Source organism: Aptenodytes patagonicus, chromosome 10, assembly GCF_965638725.1.
Source record: "Aptenodytes patagonicus chromosome 10, bAptPat1.pri.cur, whole genome shotgun sequence".
Lineage (NCBI taxonomy): Eukaryota > Metazoa > Chordata > Aves > Sphenisciformes > Spheniscidae > Aptenodytes > Aptenodytes patagonicus.
The window spans coordinates 23,973,720-23,991,942 of record NC_134958.1 but is presented as its reverse complement, the minus strand read 5'-3'; the positions used below and the strand labels follow the sequence as shown (position 1 = coordinate 23,991,942).

The 18,223-nt window shown below is 56.5% G+C and overlaps 3 protein-coding genes and 2 non-coding genes across 6 annotated transcripts; 2 read left to right on the top strand and 3 right to left on the bottom strand.

Moving 5' to 3' along the window:
* Window positions 1-542: 542 nt before the first annotated feature.
* On the top strand, window positions 543-3,645 carry B2M (beta-2-microglobulin). Its single transcript, XM_076348614.1, has 4 exons — window positions 543-652; window positions 945-1,223; window positions 1,785-1,819; window positions 3,372-3,645. The coding sequence occupies exons 1-3, from the start codon at window positions 586-588 to the stop codon at window positions 1,796-1,798; spliced, it is 360 nt and encodes a 119-aa protein (XP_076204729.1). The 5' UTR covers window positions 543-585; the 3' UTR covers window positions 1,799-1,819; window positions 3,372-3,645.
* Window positions 3,646-7,444: 3,799 nt separating this feature from the next.
* Window positions 7,445-12,724, top strand: TERB2 (telomere repeat binding bouquet formation protein 2). The gene is made up of 7 exons (XM_076348749.1): window positions 7,445-7,508; window positions 8,034-8,115; window positions 9,644-9,789; window positions 11,111-11,172; window positions 11,690-11,778; window positions 11,879-11,970; window positions 12,203-12,724. Exons 1-7 carry the CDS (start codon window positions 7,445-7,447, stop codon window positions 12,346-12,348), a joined length of 681 nt encoding a protein of 226 aa, XP_076204864.1. The 3' UTR covers window positions 12,349-12,724.
* A 724-nt stretch (window positions 12,725-13,448) lies between these two features.
* Window positions 13,449-17,453, bottom strand: RPS17 (ribosomal protein S17). 2 transcript variants are annotated; one of them, XM_076348613.1, is made up of 6 exons: window positions 17,386-17,453; window positions 16,960-17,111; window positions 16,310-16,415; window positions 14,479-14,544; window positions 13,842-13,932; window positions 13,449-13,608 (listed from the first exon to the last, which is right to left on the bottom strand). In XM_076348613.1, the coding sequence occupies exons 1-5, from the start codon at window positions 17,386-17,388 to the stop codon at window positions 13,852-13,854; spliced, it is 408 nt and encodes a 135-aa protein (XP_076204728.1). In that variant the 5' UTR covers window positions 17,389-17,453; the 3' UTR covers window positions 13,449-13,608; window positions 13,842-13,851. The 2 variants fall into 2 exon arrangements, with proteins under 2 accessions (XP_076204728.1, XP_076204726.1); XM_076348611.1 differs by lacking the exon at window positions 13,449-13,608 and having other exon boundaries at window positions 13,808-13,932.
* Window positions 15,783-15,915, bottom strand: LOC143165306 (small nucleolar RNA SNORA71). The gene has a single exon (XR_012996243.1). It is a non-coding gene; the product is annotated as a small nucleolar RNA SNORA71 (small nucleolar RNA).
* LOC143165305 (small nucleolar RNA SNORA71) lies at window positions 16,743-16,874 on the bottom strand. The gene has a single exon (XR_012996242.1). It is a non-coding gene; the product is annotated as a small nucleolar RNA SNORA71 (small nucleolar RNA).
* Window positions 17,454-18,223: the final 770 nt, after the last annotated feature.

Below are 18,223 nucleotides of genomic sequence, written 5' to 3'. Positions count from 1 at the left end.
ACTGGCCCTGGCTGCAAAGTCCTCCACGAGAGGTGGTTTTTTACCCCCCTTTTGGTGAGGAGTAAGAGCCAGGTGAGCACCTGGTAGCCGCTGCTCCACGACCCGCTCCTGGCGGAGGTTCCTGACCGCAGGCATCCAGCCCAAGGTCCGGGGGAGCAGTGGCTGGGGCCCGGTGCTGCCTCGCACCTTTGATGCCTCCATCCCCGAGGCGAAGGCCAAGGGCGGGGCGGGCCCCGGGACGGGGCAGGCCGGGCCTGGGGCACAGCCACGGCAGCAGCCCCACCCGCGGCCGGGCTGCCGGGGTGGCTCCGGTTGGCGTGGCGTCGGACAGAGCCGCGGCCGGGCACCGGGGCGGCTCCGGGCCCGCCAAGCCCCGGGCGGTGCCTCAGGCCTGAAGCGGAAGCGAAAGCGAAAGCGACGCTGCCAGCAGGCGGGCGGGCTCGCATAACCTCTCAGCTCCCTCTCTGCCCGGAGACTGATGACGCGTAGGCACTTCCGCACCGCGATTGGCCGCGCGCGGCAGGGGCTATAAAAGGCGGCGGACGAGCAGGGCGGGTTAGTCCGGGAGCGGAGGTGTTGGCGGCCATGGAGCTTGCACTGAAGGCGGGGGTCCTGGTGCTGATCGGGCTGGTCGCCCTGGGGAAGGCGGATGGTGGGTGCCCGGGGCGGCGTGAAGGGCTTTGCTGGGGGTGAGGGGCGCGGTACCGGTTATCGGTGGGTGTGTGTGCTGTGAGGGGCCCGGTCCGGGGGGGGGGGGGCAGGTGCTGGTGCTGTGAGGGGCCCTGTACCGGTACGGGAGGCGGTGAGGGCCCTGTTACCGGTATGAGCCGGGGGGGAGGTGCTGTGAGGTTACCGTGCCCGGGTGGGTGGGTGGGCACTGGCTTCTCCCAGGCGGTGCCCGCTGCAGCCCTGCTTCTCACTAACGCCTTACCCCCCCTCTCCAGAGGCACCGAAGGTGGAGGTGTATTCCCGCAAACATGTCGCAGACGGGGAGGAAAACGTCCTCAACTGCTTCGTGAGTGGTTTCCACCCTCCGAAGATTGACATTTCCCTCCTCAAGAATGGGGAGCCCATGAGCAACGTGAAGTACACGGACATGTCCTTCAATGAGAAGTGGCAATTCCAGCGCCTGGTGTACGCGCCGTTCAACCCCCGGAAGGGTGACGTCTACGTTTGCAGGGTGGCCCATTCCACCTTCGGAGAGCCGCAGTCGTTCCAATGGGGTATTGTGTGCCTTCCTCTTCAAGTTTTGCCCCCGTTCATGTGCAGAAGCCAGGGCTCGTTAATTTATATCCACAGTGTCTCTGTTCCCCTTCTCAGGAAACAGGGTGCTATAATGGGGTGGATTTTGAAGGTCTTGTGCTACAGATGGAAAATTAGCTTGGTTTCAGCTGGGCTGCTGAAACGGCTGTGTGTACGTATCTGTGAAAGAGTTCGTTAGTAGCAGACAGGGAAGACTTGCCTTGGTATTACCTGTAGGTATTTGGTAATGCTGTGTCTGACGACTCTCAGTGGAGCACTCCGATCTTTTTCTAGGTGGACTTGCCTAGAAAGAGATGGGTCGTGCAGTGATTTTTGGCTTTATATTTGGTGAATGTAAAGAAGGATATAGCGGTGGGGACCGATCGTGGTGACCCAGCCTGCTGCAGCAAGGAGACAGCCGAGCAAGGGCAGCTCTCTGGTTGCTGCACTGGGGCTGTTTCCAGCAGGGGTGGGCTTGTGGTGATGGTGAGAGGGGGTGCCGTTTGCCTCGCAACCTAACATTCTCCCCTTCCTTCTTGCAGATGCAGACTTCTAAGCTGTGTCCGGGATAATCATGGTGAGTTACGCTGATGCTCCATGCTGTGCTGATAAGGGGAATGTGGACTGCTTTCTGTAGGGGGAAGTCTGTGGCTTGCAGAGTTGAGGAGCAAAAGCAACCACCAAAAAAACCCCCATATCTATAGTGTTTCGGCTGACTGGGAGCGGGGCTGTTCCCACACCCTTTCTACCCACTATGTTGGCCAGTTCTCAGCCATACCTTGCCTACAAGAATCTCCTTTGCTCAAAAGAAAGGAACCCCTTGGAGCAAAACTTTGCCACATGTCTGCCAGATATCGTTCAGAGTTGTTGCGTGTTCTCTAGTGCTTCTCCAGACCCTGCGGTGCTATCTTCTATCTGGTGAGGAGGAAGTTGCCATACCTGGAAATCCCTGTGACTTGGGGGGGAGGCAGGCTGGCGTGTCGGCTTGGTAATGTGGGATCTGTGAGGCATAGGTCAGGGCCTTGCTGCCAGACCAGAAGCAGTCTTGGTTCACCAGTGTCTCACGGTCTGAGTGGTCCGGGTTCTTCAAACTGTCTGGGCATAACTGATCTGGATTCAGCAATCGGGTAAATACTAGCTTAACCCTTGAAACGAAAAAGAAAATTAAAGATACATGGCCTAGCTGACATAGTTGCAATGCTGGTTGAAACACCTTAGTTACGGACCCTGGTAGAGGCTGGATTATTAATTGCGCCTAGGACAAGCCTTGGCAAGGCCTCACTTGAAATGCCTTCCACACTGGACCAGAAAATGTTACTGATGGCTTTTAGACTGAGACAGAATCATGAGTCAAGTGAACTTTGTACATTGGAAAAACTGCCTTGGCATTTCTTCCTGGGAAGATGGAGATGGATCCAAGTCCTTCACTTCGCGTCATCTAATGCTGCTCTCCCTCAAAGCTCTCCAGCCCTTCCTTGCTGTAGAGCAGCAAAGGCTAGGAGGGGTCTTGGGCTTCCGGGGACAAGAGAAAATGGAGGTCAGTTGGCCAGCTTTCTAGTGGGGGACAACAGAAGAAGATATGCTCTTAATTTGTAGCAGAAAAGCTGAGGTGTGATATTGGGGGCTGGGGAAAGGCTCAAGAGATCCCCCAGACCCAAAAATGGTTGGATTGGAAGGATATTTAGAAGGGATGCCGTAAGTGCTTAAGTGTTTGCTTCTAACTGCCGCTTGAGATGGGATGCTGAGGTAAAGGGACCCATTATTTGGTACAGTACAGACATTTCTAGGTAACAGAGCTCTGGAAAATTATATACAGCCACTCTTCCTAGTTTGTCAGTCGCTTTTGGGCAGCGGGGATGGAAACCTGGCCCTGGGGCAGGGTCTGGGGTGCACTGTGCCCATGTGGCAGCGTGGCGTGTGGAGGCTTTGGTGGGACATCGGCGTGAAGGTCACTGATGGTGAGGGATGCCAAGCTTGGTTGGAGGTGGGACATTGGTGACTTCGCTAGAGTCTGGAGCCTCTGACTCTGCAGTTGGAGTTCCCTTGTGGAAAACACTTTTTTTCCTAAAATAATTACAGTTGAAGGTATGAACAGAGTGACTGATGTCAATCTCCTTTCCCCCATGCAGGCCTTACAGCTCAAGATGATTTTGACTTGCCTTTTCTTCACATCTTGCTGGTGGATACGATGAAGAAGAGCAATCATCTTCATTGTAGAATTCCTTCTTTAATAAAGCTTACTGTTAAGATATCATTTGCCCAAAGCAGTATGCAAGCTAGGAGGATTTTTTTTTTTTGAGCACATAGCTATAAATGTCTGCATTACTGATTAAAAAGCGATTGTAGTTCTTGAGTGCTCTGAATTGTACAGGATTTTTATCTAAATAAAATCACAAGACTTCAGTGGAGTCCTTGAAATGTTTCTTCAGAGTCGTATGACAACCCGAGCTGATTTCATGGGCTCCGATGGCTGCTGGGTTGTGGCTGGATGGGGAGGGTGGTGGCACCACGCGCAGGTGCACTTTTTTATCCTGCTGAGAAAGTGCAGGAATGCTTTTCCATCAAAAAAAAAAAAGAAAACTCAGGCTCCTGAGTTGCTCTGAAGGGATGGCGCTAGGTTAAAAAAAGGGACAAAGTGACCTTGGGGACACTAGTCTGATCTTAGAGCTGGGCGAGGGGAAAAGGAGTGGACGGGCAGGATGTGGTGTCTACTTCAAGGGGGAGACCTCCAGCTTGTGCTTCTTGGGGGTGTGTGGTGTAAAGCTGGGCTGAGGGGAAGCAAACGTGTGTCAGTGACTTTCATTTCTGGGTTTCTCTTCTGCAAGTGGCTGACCCCATGGAGAAGCCTTGTTGGGGGCCGGTCTTCTGCCACACCTTGGGGTTTGATGGCAGTACCCAAAAATGGTGCTACTTGGTAGAATCTGGCAGCCTGCTCCTATTTTATGAAGCAGTCAGTATGATTGCTTGGTGACTGTTGGATCAAGGAGGATCTCATCAGTGCAGATCTCATGTATGTAAGCAAGGGTTCCTGGCAACCCAGTGGGTGTGGTCTATTGCATGTCTCTTCTTGGGCATATTATGATTTGCTGTGACTGGTGTCACAGAACACCCACTCAAGATTTTGAGGCATCTTGGCTTGTTTCATAGCTTTTTTCCATTAAAACCACATTTTCTGTGATGTACAATAATAATAACTGTCCTGTGCAAACCTCTTGCTTTGCTTGAAAAAACATTTACCTCAAAGGCAAATTTTTTGCTACAAGCGACAGTTTGCTGGGGTGGAGGGAGCAGTTACGTGGACTTTGTGCTCACCAGAGGAGCATTCAAACCAGAAGAGGTGGGGATGTCATGGCTGGGTGGTCATGCAAAGCGCTTGTCACCCAGCATGGGACGGCAGGACTCACCGGAGCCACCACACAGCTCAGCCTGCAATGCCGGCCATGCTCTAGAGACCAGCCAGGGACTGCACCAGCCCCAGCAGTAGTCCTTCTGTGGTAGAAGATGGTCTGGGAGGGAGGAAAAAGTTTGGGCTTCTCCTCCAGAGACCCCAGCGGAGCAGCACACCTCTGCTGTGAGAGCCTGAGGTGGCTTGATTCACGGACCATGTCCTGGCTTCCTCCTCTGGATCACGGAGAGCCACCAAAGTGCCTACCACCACCTCGGCTTCACCTTTACTGTCCTCAAGAGCATCGGAGAGTAACGGCCAGGAGCATCACACCAACAGGAAAAACCTCATCCTGATTAGGGCACGAGTGGAGTCGACTGCAGAAGCTGAAGACGCTGCGGCACAGGCAACATGACACAACCATGCCTCCAAAGGAAACTTACATCAACATCTTCCCGCACCAGGGAAGTCTTTGCCCTGATTGCATCTGTGGGCTTTTTGTGGTCTTACTTAGGAAATATTTTGATGGCTTACTCAAAAATCCCCCCTCTGGGGGAGAATGATGCATGCCAATCCCAGAGGCTGGCTAATTTTGATTAACATCTGAATTTCGGGGCCATGTCTAGAACAACCTTCTCTGTTTTATCCTTGGGGTCCAGCTTGGGGGTCCAAAGGTACCCAGGGTGTAGCTGCACTGCTGCTGCTGGCTTTTCAGCAAAAGTTCCCAGGGGGTGGAGCTGTTGAGGGATATCTTGGCAAGTTTGAAGCGTGAAACAAGCCTCATTTGTGCTTTATGAATTACGAGCAATTTTGCTGCCAGCAAACTATTTCCTGAGTCAACCAAGTATGCATGTTTTTGGGAGAACAACTTCTAGGAGGACAACTCTCTAGGAGAACAACTTACTTAGGAGAACTTTTTTGAAGACCAACTTCTTCAATGTCACGTCTCTTTGGAGTTTTTAAAGCTTCACCAGTTCCTGCATGGTAGGGAGAAAAGCTGAAGGAATGGGGTGCAAGAGGAGGGGAAAATCATTCAAGACACACAGCCAAATACAGATGTCCTCCGAGAAAAGTGGAACCAAGCGAAAGAGATGCTGCTGCACGCCCAGTCCCTGCTCTGCCACCACAGCTCCAGCTCTGGGGGAATGAGTTTGCCATCCGCTCCCTCTCCAGCAAGCAAACCAAGCAAACCACAGCGAGGTTGGGTAAAGGCGAATATCCACAGCGTGTTTTTGCCAAAACATTCATGCGGTGTCTGCAAGAGGAAGGCTGCACAGCCCCAGGCCAGCCTTGGCTGCTTGACACAGGCTGGCCCATTTCAGCTCAACTAAACTGGGCTTACCTGTGCCACACCGCAGTTACGCCGTGGCCTAACACCTCTCCTTACCTTTTTCTCCTTTAATTTGACAGTGTCACCAAGCCCTTCATGCAAAGGTGAGTGCAAGCAGAAGTAATTCTTTAGCTTGTGTAAAAACTTGATGAAAAACAAGTAAGAATCAAAGACCAGGGGTTTCTGCATCACTTTTCAGTACTGCTGACACCTAACTTGACCATTGGAGGCATATTTAGCTTTGCTTAGGTATGTGCACTAGGACATCTTTCTCCTGGGATATGCAGAAAATCCAAGCGTGGAGGAGACTAGGTTGAGCTTGGCTGCGTCTCACCTGCATGTCCTGCTGGGCTGGACTTGCCCCATATTCACCAGGTTTGGTGATCACACGCTGCCTGACAGGATGGTTTGTTCCCTTCGCAGCACAAAGCACGTGCCATCTGAAGGGGACGAGGTCTGGCGGGCAGCTCCAGGCTCCCATCCAGCAGACGGCATGGGAGGACATGCAATCCGGGCAAGGAGACGCTGTCTTCTTCTCACTACCTCCTCTTTTGCCACCACCTACAGAGAACATGAATACAGACGATCTCCAGGGGAGCTCGTTCCCTGCATGGGACAGAGGGAAGGAGCCAGGACCAGGCAGCGTGAAGGCTTTTGCCTCATCTTTCTGCAGAAGTTGGAAGAGATTCGGAAGATGGGGCAGGGTGTGGAGAGGCCCGAGGCTGTCGGATGCTGCTCGGCTCTGCCACTGGCTCTTGCCTTGTCCTGGGCAAGTGAACCACAGACGCTGTCTCCACTGTGCCCTCGGGTTGTCCTGTCCCCTTTCCAGAGGTGGCACAAGTTGCTCAGAGCTGTGGATGGTTTGCAGAGGAGGGTGAGCATCAACACACCCCAGACACCAGTGTTGCAATCCTGGGGCAGCCCCACTTCTAGCCCAGCTGTGCGTAGGTGTGGGTCACCCGCAGCCATTTTGAGGCGCTCAGCCAAATGCAGACAGGCACGGGGAGGTGGCAGCGGGGGCCGGGACCCCTCATGAGGAGTGGTTTGAAACCTCTATGACTTCAGCTGCCGATGCCTGAAAGACTCGGGGGAACAGACAGCGCTGGAAACGGCCGCCGCCTCTCGGGGCACCGCGCCTCCCCTCAGCGTCCGCCGCCCCTCGGGTTCCCGCAGCCGCCCCTCAGGGTCTTCCCGCCGCTGCTGCCCCTCAGGGTCTTCCCGCCGCCGCTGCCCCTCAGAGCTCGTCCCTCCGTCGTCCCCCTCCGCTGCCCCTCAGAGCCCGCCCCTCCCTCCCCGCGCCGCCGCCGCCCCTCGGGTTCCCGCCGCTGCCCCTCAGGGTCTTCCCGCCGCCGTCCCTCGGAGCTCACCCCTCCCTCCCGCCGCTGCCCCTCAGGTTCCCGCCCCCGCCGCCGCTTCCCGTCGCGACGTTCCGGGGCCACCGCCCCTCAGGGCTCCTCCTCCCGCCGCCGCCGCCGCTTCCCGCCGCGATGTTCCGGGGCCACCGTGCCTGGTTTTCGCAGAGCGTCAGCCCGGGCCCGCGGGAGCTGTGGGGTGAGGGGTCCCGGCGGCGCCCCGGGGATGGGCAGTGGGGCACGGAGCTGACACATCCCCTTGGTGGGGCAGAGCAGTGGGGCCCGGTCCTCTCAGCCCGTAGTGCGGCAGAGCAATAGCAGCACAGCCCTGTCACCCCTCGGTGGGGCAGAGCAATGGCGGCATGGCCCCGTCACCCCTCACTGGGGCAGAGCAGTGGGGGCACAGCCCTCTCACCCCTCAGTGGGGCAGAGCAGGGCTGAGCCCCCCACAGCAGGGCAGAGCATGGGTTTGGCAGGTCCCTCCAGTGCTGGGGCAGGGCACGGTGCCTCCACACTGAAGGAAAGGCCAGAAGGGCCCTCAGTGGGGCTGCAGGAGACCCACAGGCATGGGGGGGCGCCCATCACAGCTCCCACTTCGGGGCCTGGCTCTGTGGCCCCACAACTGGCCCGGGCAGCTGGCCCCATCCTGGGCCACCCTGGGCGTGTTGGGGTGTGGACACACAGGGGCATCTACTTTCCTCCTCACCTCCTCTTCCTCCTGCAGTGGCCGGCGGTGGGGCGCTCGCCCACCGGCGGGACGCCGACTACCTCTTCAGCAGCGACGCCGCCCACCCGGACACCCACAGGTGGGCTGTGTCCTCCAGCTGTCCCACCCCTCCGTGTCACCCCCATGCTGGCAGCACCTTCCTTGCTTGGGAGATGCCTGCGGCCCCATTTCACGCTCACATTGAGCCCTCTCCATACGATGTCTATCATGCGATCACAGTGCGCTTGGAGGGTCATGGTTGCACCAATGGTTGGATGTAGAGAGCGAAAGATAAATGAAAGCATAGATAATGGTTTTAATGTATTTAAAGTAAAGTATTTAATGGATGCCAACATCCTTTTAAAAGCCAGGGTGGTGTTTCTAAAGTGCCTGGTACAGGTCTGCCGGGCTTTTACTGCTTAGTGGGGTCTGAAAACTCACACCCACACTAAACTGTACCTAGGCAAAACAGAAAATGGCTGTAAAAACCATCCACGCATTAGGCTGGCTTAACTCCGATGTAAATTAAACTAATTGTGCTGGTTTTCTTGCTACCTTTGAATTGATCTACTGGAAAACTCAGGGTCTAAAATAGAGATGACACCTCCAAGGAAGGAGCCAGGTGCAAAAAAGGCAGCATGAGTTAACTCTGTGAAAGCAAATGTGGGGGTAAAAATGGCTGGAAAAGGGCTGAACTGCTACTTTCCTTCTGCTTGCTTAATATAAAAAATGAGAGCGCTCCACATTTGTACAAATATAAGGAAAGGCTATTGAGCATCTTCCTCCACCCAGTGAATATTTGTATATATTCAGTATCATGTAAATATCTTTACGTGAAAGGGAACTGCAATGTTTTCTCGCAATGCTCTGCAGCAGGCTTTACTAGGCTGGACTAAGCAGCTCCTTTTAACACATATTTGCTTAAAACTGGCTTAGATTTTTGTAATCCTTCAGCCACCCGCGCTAGCTTCAGGAGGGGGAATCCCGAGAAACCCAGAGTAATGACCTTCCTTCTGCCACAGCATCCCACCGGACTGGGTTGTTCGCCCAGGGGGAATTATATATAATTTTATGTATATATACTATATATATATATTCAGTGTATATATTCAGATTATTTCTTGGAAAAATGTAATCATTATCCATACCCTTAAGCCCGACAATATTTAATTCTCCTCTAAGGAGGACGGTGAGTGCTTGAGCATCCTCCAATCACCCTTCCTTGCTCAGCTGTAGTGCTGCCACTGTTTGGAGACCGCGCCGTGAGCCTGAGCAGGGACTAGTGGGGTTAAGAATAAATAACGAAAATCACATTTTCCCCCCTCCCTGAAGAACCGGTCTCGTCTCGAGAGCAGGTTGTGGAGCGGTGCCATTTAGTCCCTAAAAATACGCATTTACCTGGTCCCTGGTGCCCTTCCTCCAGGCTGCTCTCAGGAGGTGCTGTCAGCCGGGACTGAAACAGGATGTTGCTGGTAGAGTCTCATAATTAGAAAATTACAGAAAATTAGGTGCTTTTGGCAAAAATATCGGAGCAGGTCAGTTTTAACGACAATATCCTTTCAAACTTTTTTGGTTTGGGTTTTTTTTCAGGCTTACCTCTGGAAACCAACTGTCTTTTTCTCTTCCAGAATACACAAGAGCCTCGATTACTTGGAGGGCAGAGCTACGGTCTTTCACTCCCGTTACCTCTCTGTGTTGGCGAGCACTGGCACGGGAGCGAAGCCATCAGTGGCTCTGGGCCACTTCATCCTACCACCCGCCTGCCTGCAAGAAGGTCGGGGGAAAAAAACCAACCATCCGGGTTTGGCTCCCCTGTGAGCAGAACATTTTGGGGGTGCAAACAAGAACCTCCAGGTACTTCTGCTCTAGGTGGAGGGAATTCCCTTCTGCTCGGAGCCATTCTTCCTCCCCAGAGGCAGAGGATGCTCCATCTACTATATTCTCCATCTATTACCATAGAATCATAGAATCACAGAACAGTTGGGGTTGGAAGGGACCTTAAAGATCACCTAGTCCAACCCCCCTGCTGTGGGCAGGGACACCTTCCACTAGACCAGGTTGCTCAAAGCCCCGTCCAACCTGGCCTTGAACACTTCCAGGGAGGGGGCATCCACAACTTCTCTGGGCAACCTGTGCCAGTGCCTCACCATCCTCATCATAAAAAATTTCTTCCTTCTAAAGGAATCTAAACCTGCCCTGTTTCAGTTTAAAACCATTGCCCCTTGTCCTGTCACTACACTCCCTGATAAAAAGTCCCTCCCCAGTACTGATGGGCTGCAGTAAGGTCTCCCCAGAGCCTTCTCTTCTCTAGGCTAAACAACCTCAACTGTCTCAGCCTGTCCTCCAGCCCCCTGATCATCGTTGTGGCCCTCCTCTAGACCCACTCGAGCAGGTCCATGTCTTTCTTATGCTGGGAGCCCCAGAGCTGGACGCAGTGCTCCAGGTGGGGTCTCACCAGAGCAGAGTAGAGGGGCTGAGTCACCTCCCTTGACCTGCTGGCCACGCTGCTTTTGATGCAGCCCAGGATACGATTGGCCTTCGGGGCTGTGAGCGCACATTGCTGGCTCCTGTCCAGCTTTTCATCCACCAATACACCCAAGTCCTTCTCGGCAGGGCTGCTCTCAATCCACTCATGGCCTAGCTTGTATCCATGCTTGGGATTGCCCTGACCCAGGTGCAGGACCTTGCACTTGGCCTTGTTGAACTTCAGGAGGTTCACACGGGCCCACCTCTCTAGCCTGTCAAGGTCCCTCTGGATGACATCCCTTCCCTCTAGAGCATCAGTCACACCACTCGGCTTGGTGTCATCCACAAACTTGCTGAGGGTGCACTCAATCCCACCGTCCATGTCCCCGACAAAGATGTTAAAGAATCCTGGTCCAGACCCCTGAGGGACACCACTCGGCACTGGTCTCCACTCGGACATGGAGCCGTTATATTGCATTAGCGAGCAGCGCCACGCAGTGAGCTCCTGCCAGGGCTCCCGAGTGCCTTCGCTAGCACCTGCGAGAGGCAGGGGCTTGCACAGGCAGCGACTGCCACACAGTCTCGTTATTCGATGCTCTCACAGTCACTTATTTTTTTGTACATGGCAGAGATCAGAAGGAAGATCGGTAGTTTTATTTGGGAGCAGGCGGATGATTCACTTCCAGAACAGGTAAGATGAGAAATTTATACTACAGGAGCTGTAGCTTAAGAAAATATCAGTTGTATGAACTTCAGGGAGCCTGGTTTTTATCCCAGACCCTCAGCTCAAATACGGGATCAAATCTTCTTGTGCTTCCTGCGCCGTGTGTGTCACTCCCAGCGTGACATCCCGGGGGGGACAGCACTGGATTGAGCTTGGGACGCGCAGGAGGGACTTTCTCCCTCACCCAGACAGACGTCCAGTCTCCCTGGCACATCCTTCTGGGGCTGCCGATCGCCGAGGTCTGAGCTCAGCCCTTTTGTGCAGCATTTTCCTTCCCCGTGTAGCTCCAAGACCCTGCCCGCTTTCTTCTCAAAGCAACTTCTCAATACTTTTAAAGCGAAAATGTGATTAGATTTAAAATTGTATTCTAAATTATGCTTGAAATCCCAAGTCCTAAAAATACCGCTCTCTTGGACCACGTCTCTAGTGTTTTGCGGGGTGCCCAGGACACAATCTTAACTCAACTCCGTGTTGATACTCACAGCCCAACGAAAATTTGACAGACGAACCGGAGGCGGCGAGAAAAGGCTGTGAGGAAGAAGCGGAGGAGGATGCGCTAGACCTGGCCAAAAGGTATTTTCCTGCCCTCGGTGGTAGGATTTATGTGCCCCCCAAATTTCAAAAGATCCCCAACGCATAGGAACTAACACACATTTTTTTCCCCCCGATACAGCAGCGAAGAAGAAACAGGCTCCAGAGCACCCGCCCAGGGGGAATTTCCATACCGTGCCCTCCAGGAATACCCGATGAATAACATGGTGACAGGTAACGTTCGGCATCGGTAGATTTTTAAGGAGTAGAAAATATGCCTGGAAACGACTGCGGATGAAGCAGGGACTCCCCACGTGTTCCTCGCTTCCTCCCGGTACTTACAGCAGCGGAAACGCTGAGGGTGCGACTGGAATCGCTCCCTTCTCCTCCGTGCTTTGCGTTTTCCATCGTCCTTGTTTCGTCGGAGGGCAGCTCCCCCGGTGAGACCCGCGCTTTCCTTTCGTAGGCTACACCTCTGCTCGCGACATGAAGAAATATGTCGGAGAGCTCCGTGATTTCATTCCCGGCACCTCGGGCTACGTGGCGTATTGGATTCAGAACGAAATTAACATTTACTCTGACGTGAAGACTAAAATGAAGAGAAAATTGTAACAGGTGGCTGTTCGCATCAAAAACTTCACTGCCAGAGAGCGATCGGTCGTGTTTGGAAATTCAATCCTGTAGTTAGACGCTGGGACGCCTCCTTGCTCGCTCTCTTCTGCAGATCGATAGTTATTTTACCCGTCAGTCTGCGCTCCCTCTGTGTTTTAGTTAAATAGTGAAGAGATTGCTGGTATCGAGCTGCAAATTCTGAGTTAAATCTCTGTAGTACTTAAGAGGATTTATACTTATCCCTGTTTGGCTTATCCTGACTGCAGCTCAGCGTGTTCAATGTATATTTAAATGCCTGGCTACATTCACTGTAAACATTTTCTTCTTTAAATTTAACACAAATTCCACAGCAAACTTAAATACAGACATTTCTCCCCAAAACACAAATCCTTTGTCTTTTTATTTGTATCGGGAGATTCAAGATGTGGCTGCGAAAAGCCGTTTTCCTTGGAGGGACACACTGAGGTCTCCCTGCAGGGAGAGGGGAGGTCACCCCACGGCGCAGCTGCACCCACCCGTGGTACACGCTCACCGGTGGGACCCAGCGCTCTCGCGGGGCTGGCAGGACAGGACAGGCAGGGGCTGGCCCAGGATCTCCCGGGCACGCGGGGAGCTCCGTGGGTTTGCAGAGGTCTGGACTGGCGCAGGGCTCCAGACCTCCCCTAAGCAAAACCCACGTCGTGCTGGAGCCGGTCACGCAGGCAGAGAGGGAAAACCCAGGGACGCTCGCCCGGCCGGGGTGCCCAGGAGCGTTGCCTGCCCTTGCCAAGGGCACCCTGCCCGCAGGTCACGGTGCTGGACGATGCCAACAGCAAAGGCTGAGACCTGTAGGTCTCCTCTACCTCCAAGGAGAGCATCTGCATAGCAGGACAGTTTTGGGGGGCAGAGTGAGCCCCAGAACTCTCACATCTCTGTTACACCCTGGGGAAGCACTGGGTTGGATGGAGCATCTTGCTGGGGGAAGGAGAGCACAAACCTCACTGGGGCCCGTCTCCACCCCCAGACAGGGCGCTCTGCTCAGCCCAGTTCACTCCCCTCATACAAAGAAAACCAACAAGACTTTTTCCTTTCATTCAAGCACTTAAAAGTGACCAACGCGGTTATAAAAAGCAGCTTTTATTCTGGCACAGTGTGACCCCCGAGAGTTACCCACTTGGAGGAGGCACAGGCAAACCTGGGAGGCGCCGAGGGCGAGGAGCTCCGGCAAGCTCCGAGGAGCCACCACGGTTGTCCTCTCCTGGCTGCGTACCGCAGGACAGCCTGTAAAAAACAGCTTTGCACCGCACAACCCAAACAGCCAGGAAAGAACCCAAAAAGAAGCCAGCGAACGCGAAGGTGTTGAGCCCTCCTCACCCTCTGAAGCCTTCAACACCTGTATGTGGGACATGGCACCCTGAGGAACCAGCCCTCCCTCCCCATCCCTGGGGACGCAGGCTTCCAAAGACCAGGCAGGCTGAGATGGTTTCCCCACGTTTATTGGAAAAGTGACATACAGCGATCGACTCAGAGCGCTCCTCGGGGCGTTTTGAAGTTCATCCCCACCGTGGGCTGTGTCACCTGCAGGTTGGACAGGCTGCCGAAGTCCTGGAAAACAGCACGGGATTGGGATCGGTCACACCGCCCTGCCCGCCATCCGCACCCAACCCTGCCAAGGGCGGAGGCAGATTCCTTCCGGGAGGAGCAGGAAGCGTGAACGTGCTGTGGTAGCACAAAGGGTGGATTCACGTCTCCAGAAAGAAGAGGAGACGACCACCCTGCTGTGGAGATCGGCTCATCGGTGGGGGGAATCTGGTCTTTTTATGGGCACACCCACGTTCACCTCCACCCAGCGAGAGCTGACAAGGAGGCCCTTCGGTCAGCACCCTAGGGTGCTGCGGGAGGAGGGGAGGGCAAGGAGCACACCCAACCTGCTAGCGGGGTCCCGGGCAAAGCCACCCTGCCTCTCCCAAGAGCGTACGGGAATTAATCCGCCTGCAGGTCCCAGGGCGGAGGGACCCCCGCCATGTGCCCACAGCGTTGAAGCCTTCAGCTGACACCATCGAGCCCCTCAGGGCAGCGGGATCGCTGCTGGGGACACGCCACCAGCCTGGCAGGGTTACCCTGCGCAGGGGGACAGCTGGGGCCACTCACCAGGAGCTTCAGCATTTCCTTGGTGTCCGGGTCCACTTCGATGATCTCCTGGTCGAGGGCAGAGACCTGGGACGGAGGAGAGATGGATGCAGTTTGATGAGGCCCCGCAGCCACGTCCCTGCTGCCACCGGGGTGTCCCCACACCCCCACTCTGGTCCCGTCCCACCGCAAACAAGATCTCGCTGCCCGTCGTGGGGAAGGGCTCCAGCAACAGAATGAGCCAAGAGGACCCCGATGGAGTCCAGCTCTCCTGCCAAAACATCGTGAGAGGGCACCCGGCAGCAGAGAGGCCTCCCACAGGGAGAAGAGCCTCTTTTATGGCAAGTCTTTGGAAACCCGAGGCCTAACCAGCTCCACGCCAACGCTGCCAAGAGGAGCCGGGGTCAGGTCCACAACTGCACCGGTCCCGGTGATCACCACTAACACTTGCACTCGTCCTGCGACGCAAGTCCCCAAGGCCGGAGGCAAACCGCTGCGGTGCCAGACAGCAATGCCAAGTGACCACCTGGGCCGTCCCACCCCCAGGACCTGAGGTGTCCTGCTCTTCAAGGCAAGAGCAACCTCCTCCAACCCCCTCCGGACCCCAAACCTTGATCTCCGCACGCTTCCTTCCCGAAGAGGCTACGTCACACCAGTGTCTTTGTAAGAAACCACAAATAACGCAGGTTCAGCTAACGCTGCATCGACAGCTACAGCAGAGACGCTCCTTCCCTGCTCGAGGTCCCTCCAGGGGTGACTTCTCCCACCAGCACCACCTCATCCTGCCTTCGAAAGGCAGCTGGAAGGTCACTATGTGCAACACACGGACAGTCGCCCCAGCCGGTTCCTCCAAGCCTCTGACACAGGCTGTGCGGGTCAGCACTGTGCTGACACCTAAAATCTGGGGCATTGAGGCATCCGTGAGAGGATCTGCACGGAGCTGCTGGTGCTTCACGCGCCAGTTCTAGCTGTCAGGAGTGAGGGAGTCAAACCGAGCCCTGGTCTCTTGTGGAGAGCCACGTCACCTCACCTCAGGCTACGAAACCAAGGTGGCAAAGCAGCAAGGGCATTCCTGAGGCAGATCTCCAAGCCGGGGGGACAGCACCAGCCCACCTTACCACACTGCCGAAGCTCCCATGACATCCTACCATCGTACCTGTTCTTTCCACACCATCGCTAAAATAACCTTCCATGTAACCAAACCCCAGCACCAACATTTTAGGAGAGCTGAGATTAACAGAACCGAGTGTTTTCGTGCAGCACAGAAACCAGCAGCTCTACCAGAAGCCAATCAGGGAGACCTGGAAGAGGGGCGAGAAGCGCCGTGTCCGAAGGCTACAGGGTTTGGGAGGGACGGGATCGAACCCACTGAACACGGGAAACGCTTTCGGAGCTCCTCTCCCTGCACTGTCAACGACCGAGTCATGGGCGAGACCTCAACCCCTTGCGAATGCAGGTTCAAGACAAGAGGGGGTTTCACCAATTCCCTCTCTTCAGCGACATCTGCAGTACAGCAGGTTTTAAGCCACCCTGAAATATCCCTCTGCATCCCATCAGGTTATTTTTTGCCTCGCTTTAAGTTAGGAAATCGAGGAGGGATATCATTTGCCAATCGGCAGCAGAGTCGAAACGCAAGAAGTCAGCTGCTCCTCCCACCCCAGGCAGCGGTTTTTGAGGGAGCGTCCCGATACAAGGCCAAAATCCGTCTCAGCCCTCCTTGACCCACACCCTCCTCAGCTCCTCCTGGCTGAGGCTTTGTTTTAAAGAAATTTGGGGCCACTAATGGAGAAGACACCTCGAGGCAGGACGGATAAATGCTGAAGCAGGCACTCGAGCGCAGCCAGAGCCTCACCTCAGGGACGTAGTTGTCCCTCCTCTCCCTCTCCTCCTCCTGCAGTTTGATGGAGATGCCTCGGACGGGTCCCCTCTGAATACGCTTCATCAGGTGGGTGACATACCTGCGGGGGACACAGGACCATCCAGGGCTTCCCCGCGTCTCCCTTCTCCACCCTCATGCTCCCAAGATCGCACCAGGCTGAGGAGACGGAGCCCCCGCTGGAAACCCCGTCGCTGTCCCGCCACCCACCCTGGCGACGTCCCGCCACCCACCCGGGTGCTGTCCCGCCACCCACCCTGGCGCTCTCCCGCCACCCATCCGGGCGCTGTCCCGCCACCCACCCCGGCGACGTCCCCGCCACCCACCCCAGCACTCTCCCGCCACCCACCCTGGCAACATCCCATCACCCACCCTGGCGACGTCCCGCCACCTCCGAGGCACGGAGAAGTGTCCGACAGCAACAGGGTTTGGGAGGGAGGGGACGGACCCCCCCAAACACGGGAAAGCTCTCGGCGTTCCTCTCCCTGCACTATCGATGACCAGGCCACGGGCAAGACCGCGGTCACTTTCGAATGCAGGCTGCGGCAGGAACCCCCACCCGTGCCCAAACGCCAGGCACCGCACGGCGCGACGCCCCCACCGGGACCCCCCCGCCCGCGCCTCACCCCGCGATCTTGTTGCGCAGCTTCTTGCTGGGGATGATGGCGATCTCCTCGCACACCCGCTTGTTGGTGTGGAAGTCGTTCCCCAGGCGGGTGTAGTACTTCTCGATGATCACCCGGGCGGCCTTCTTCACCGTCTTCGTTCGGACGCGTCCCTGGGCGCGGGAGGGGAGCGGGGGAAACACCGGTCAGGCCCCGCCGGAGCCCCGCGGCAACCCGGGCCCCGGCTTCCCCCGGCCCGCGGCCCCTCGGCAACACGCCGCACCCCAGCCCCGGTCCCCCCCTTCCCTGCCCCGCCCCGCCCCGCCACAGGCCGCGGCCCCTCGCCCCGCTCCTCCCCGCTCCTCCCCGCTCCCCGGAGCCGCTCAGCGCCCCGGGCGGAGCGGCCCCGGCGGCGGATGGCGGCGGATAGCGGCGGCCGGGACCCACCATGTCGGCGGCGGCCGCGGAAAGAGAGCAAAGGATGCCGGGAGGCGCGCGGGGCCGCCGGGAGCCCGCGGCGCCCACAGCGCCCCCCCGAGGCTCGGAGGGCGTCTGCGGCGACGGGGAGGGGCGGGGCTAGGCTCCAGTGGGCGGGGCTCCGAGAGGGCTCGGCTCCGGGGGGCGGGGCTCCGAGAGCTCCCCCGGGTCCCAGCGCCCGCCGGCGCCGCGGGGCCAGGCGGTGGCCGGGAGCCCCCGGGGCCGGATCCAGCGCTGGCCCCGGGCTGCGAAGCCCTCAGCAGCACCCCGCTCCCCCGGGTTGGGCTGGAGCAGCCGAGGAAGCAGTTGCCCCAGGTGCCACCAGCTGGTCCCACATTAGGCCGCAATGGAGGAGGACACCGAGCACCCACAAACTCACACCACCCACGAGAGGGGGGTCTGGCCCCATGGGAGCATCACCCAGCCCAAAAAGATGAGGGGTGGCCACCCCAGGGTGGTTGCAGAGTTACTCACTGCGGGAGAGGGAAGTGGGGGGGCTTGAGGAAGGAGCCTAAAGCTCCCCCCCCATCCAGGGGCACCCAAGGGTGTCCACCCAGGGGATTGCACATGGGTCATGCTCAGCCCTCTGAGAGCTGGGGTCTCCCCCTGGAACCCATCTCCCCTGCCAAACACCCCAGCAGGGTGTCACCCCTCGGGGGGGGGGGGGGGGGGGGAGCAGACACAACAACATTCCCATTAACCTCCTCCATTTGCTGCTGTAAGTAGGGGAGCTCGAGCTGGAGCCCGGCTGCTTCTGCCAAGGGTCCCAAGGCACCCACTGAAGGAGCCTTTGCTAATTGGCATCTAA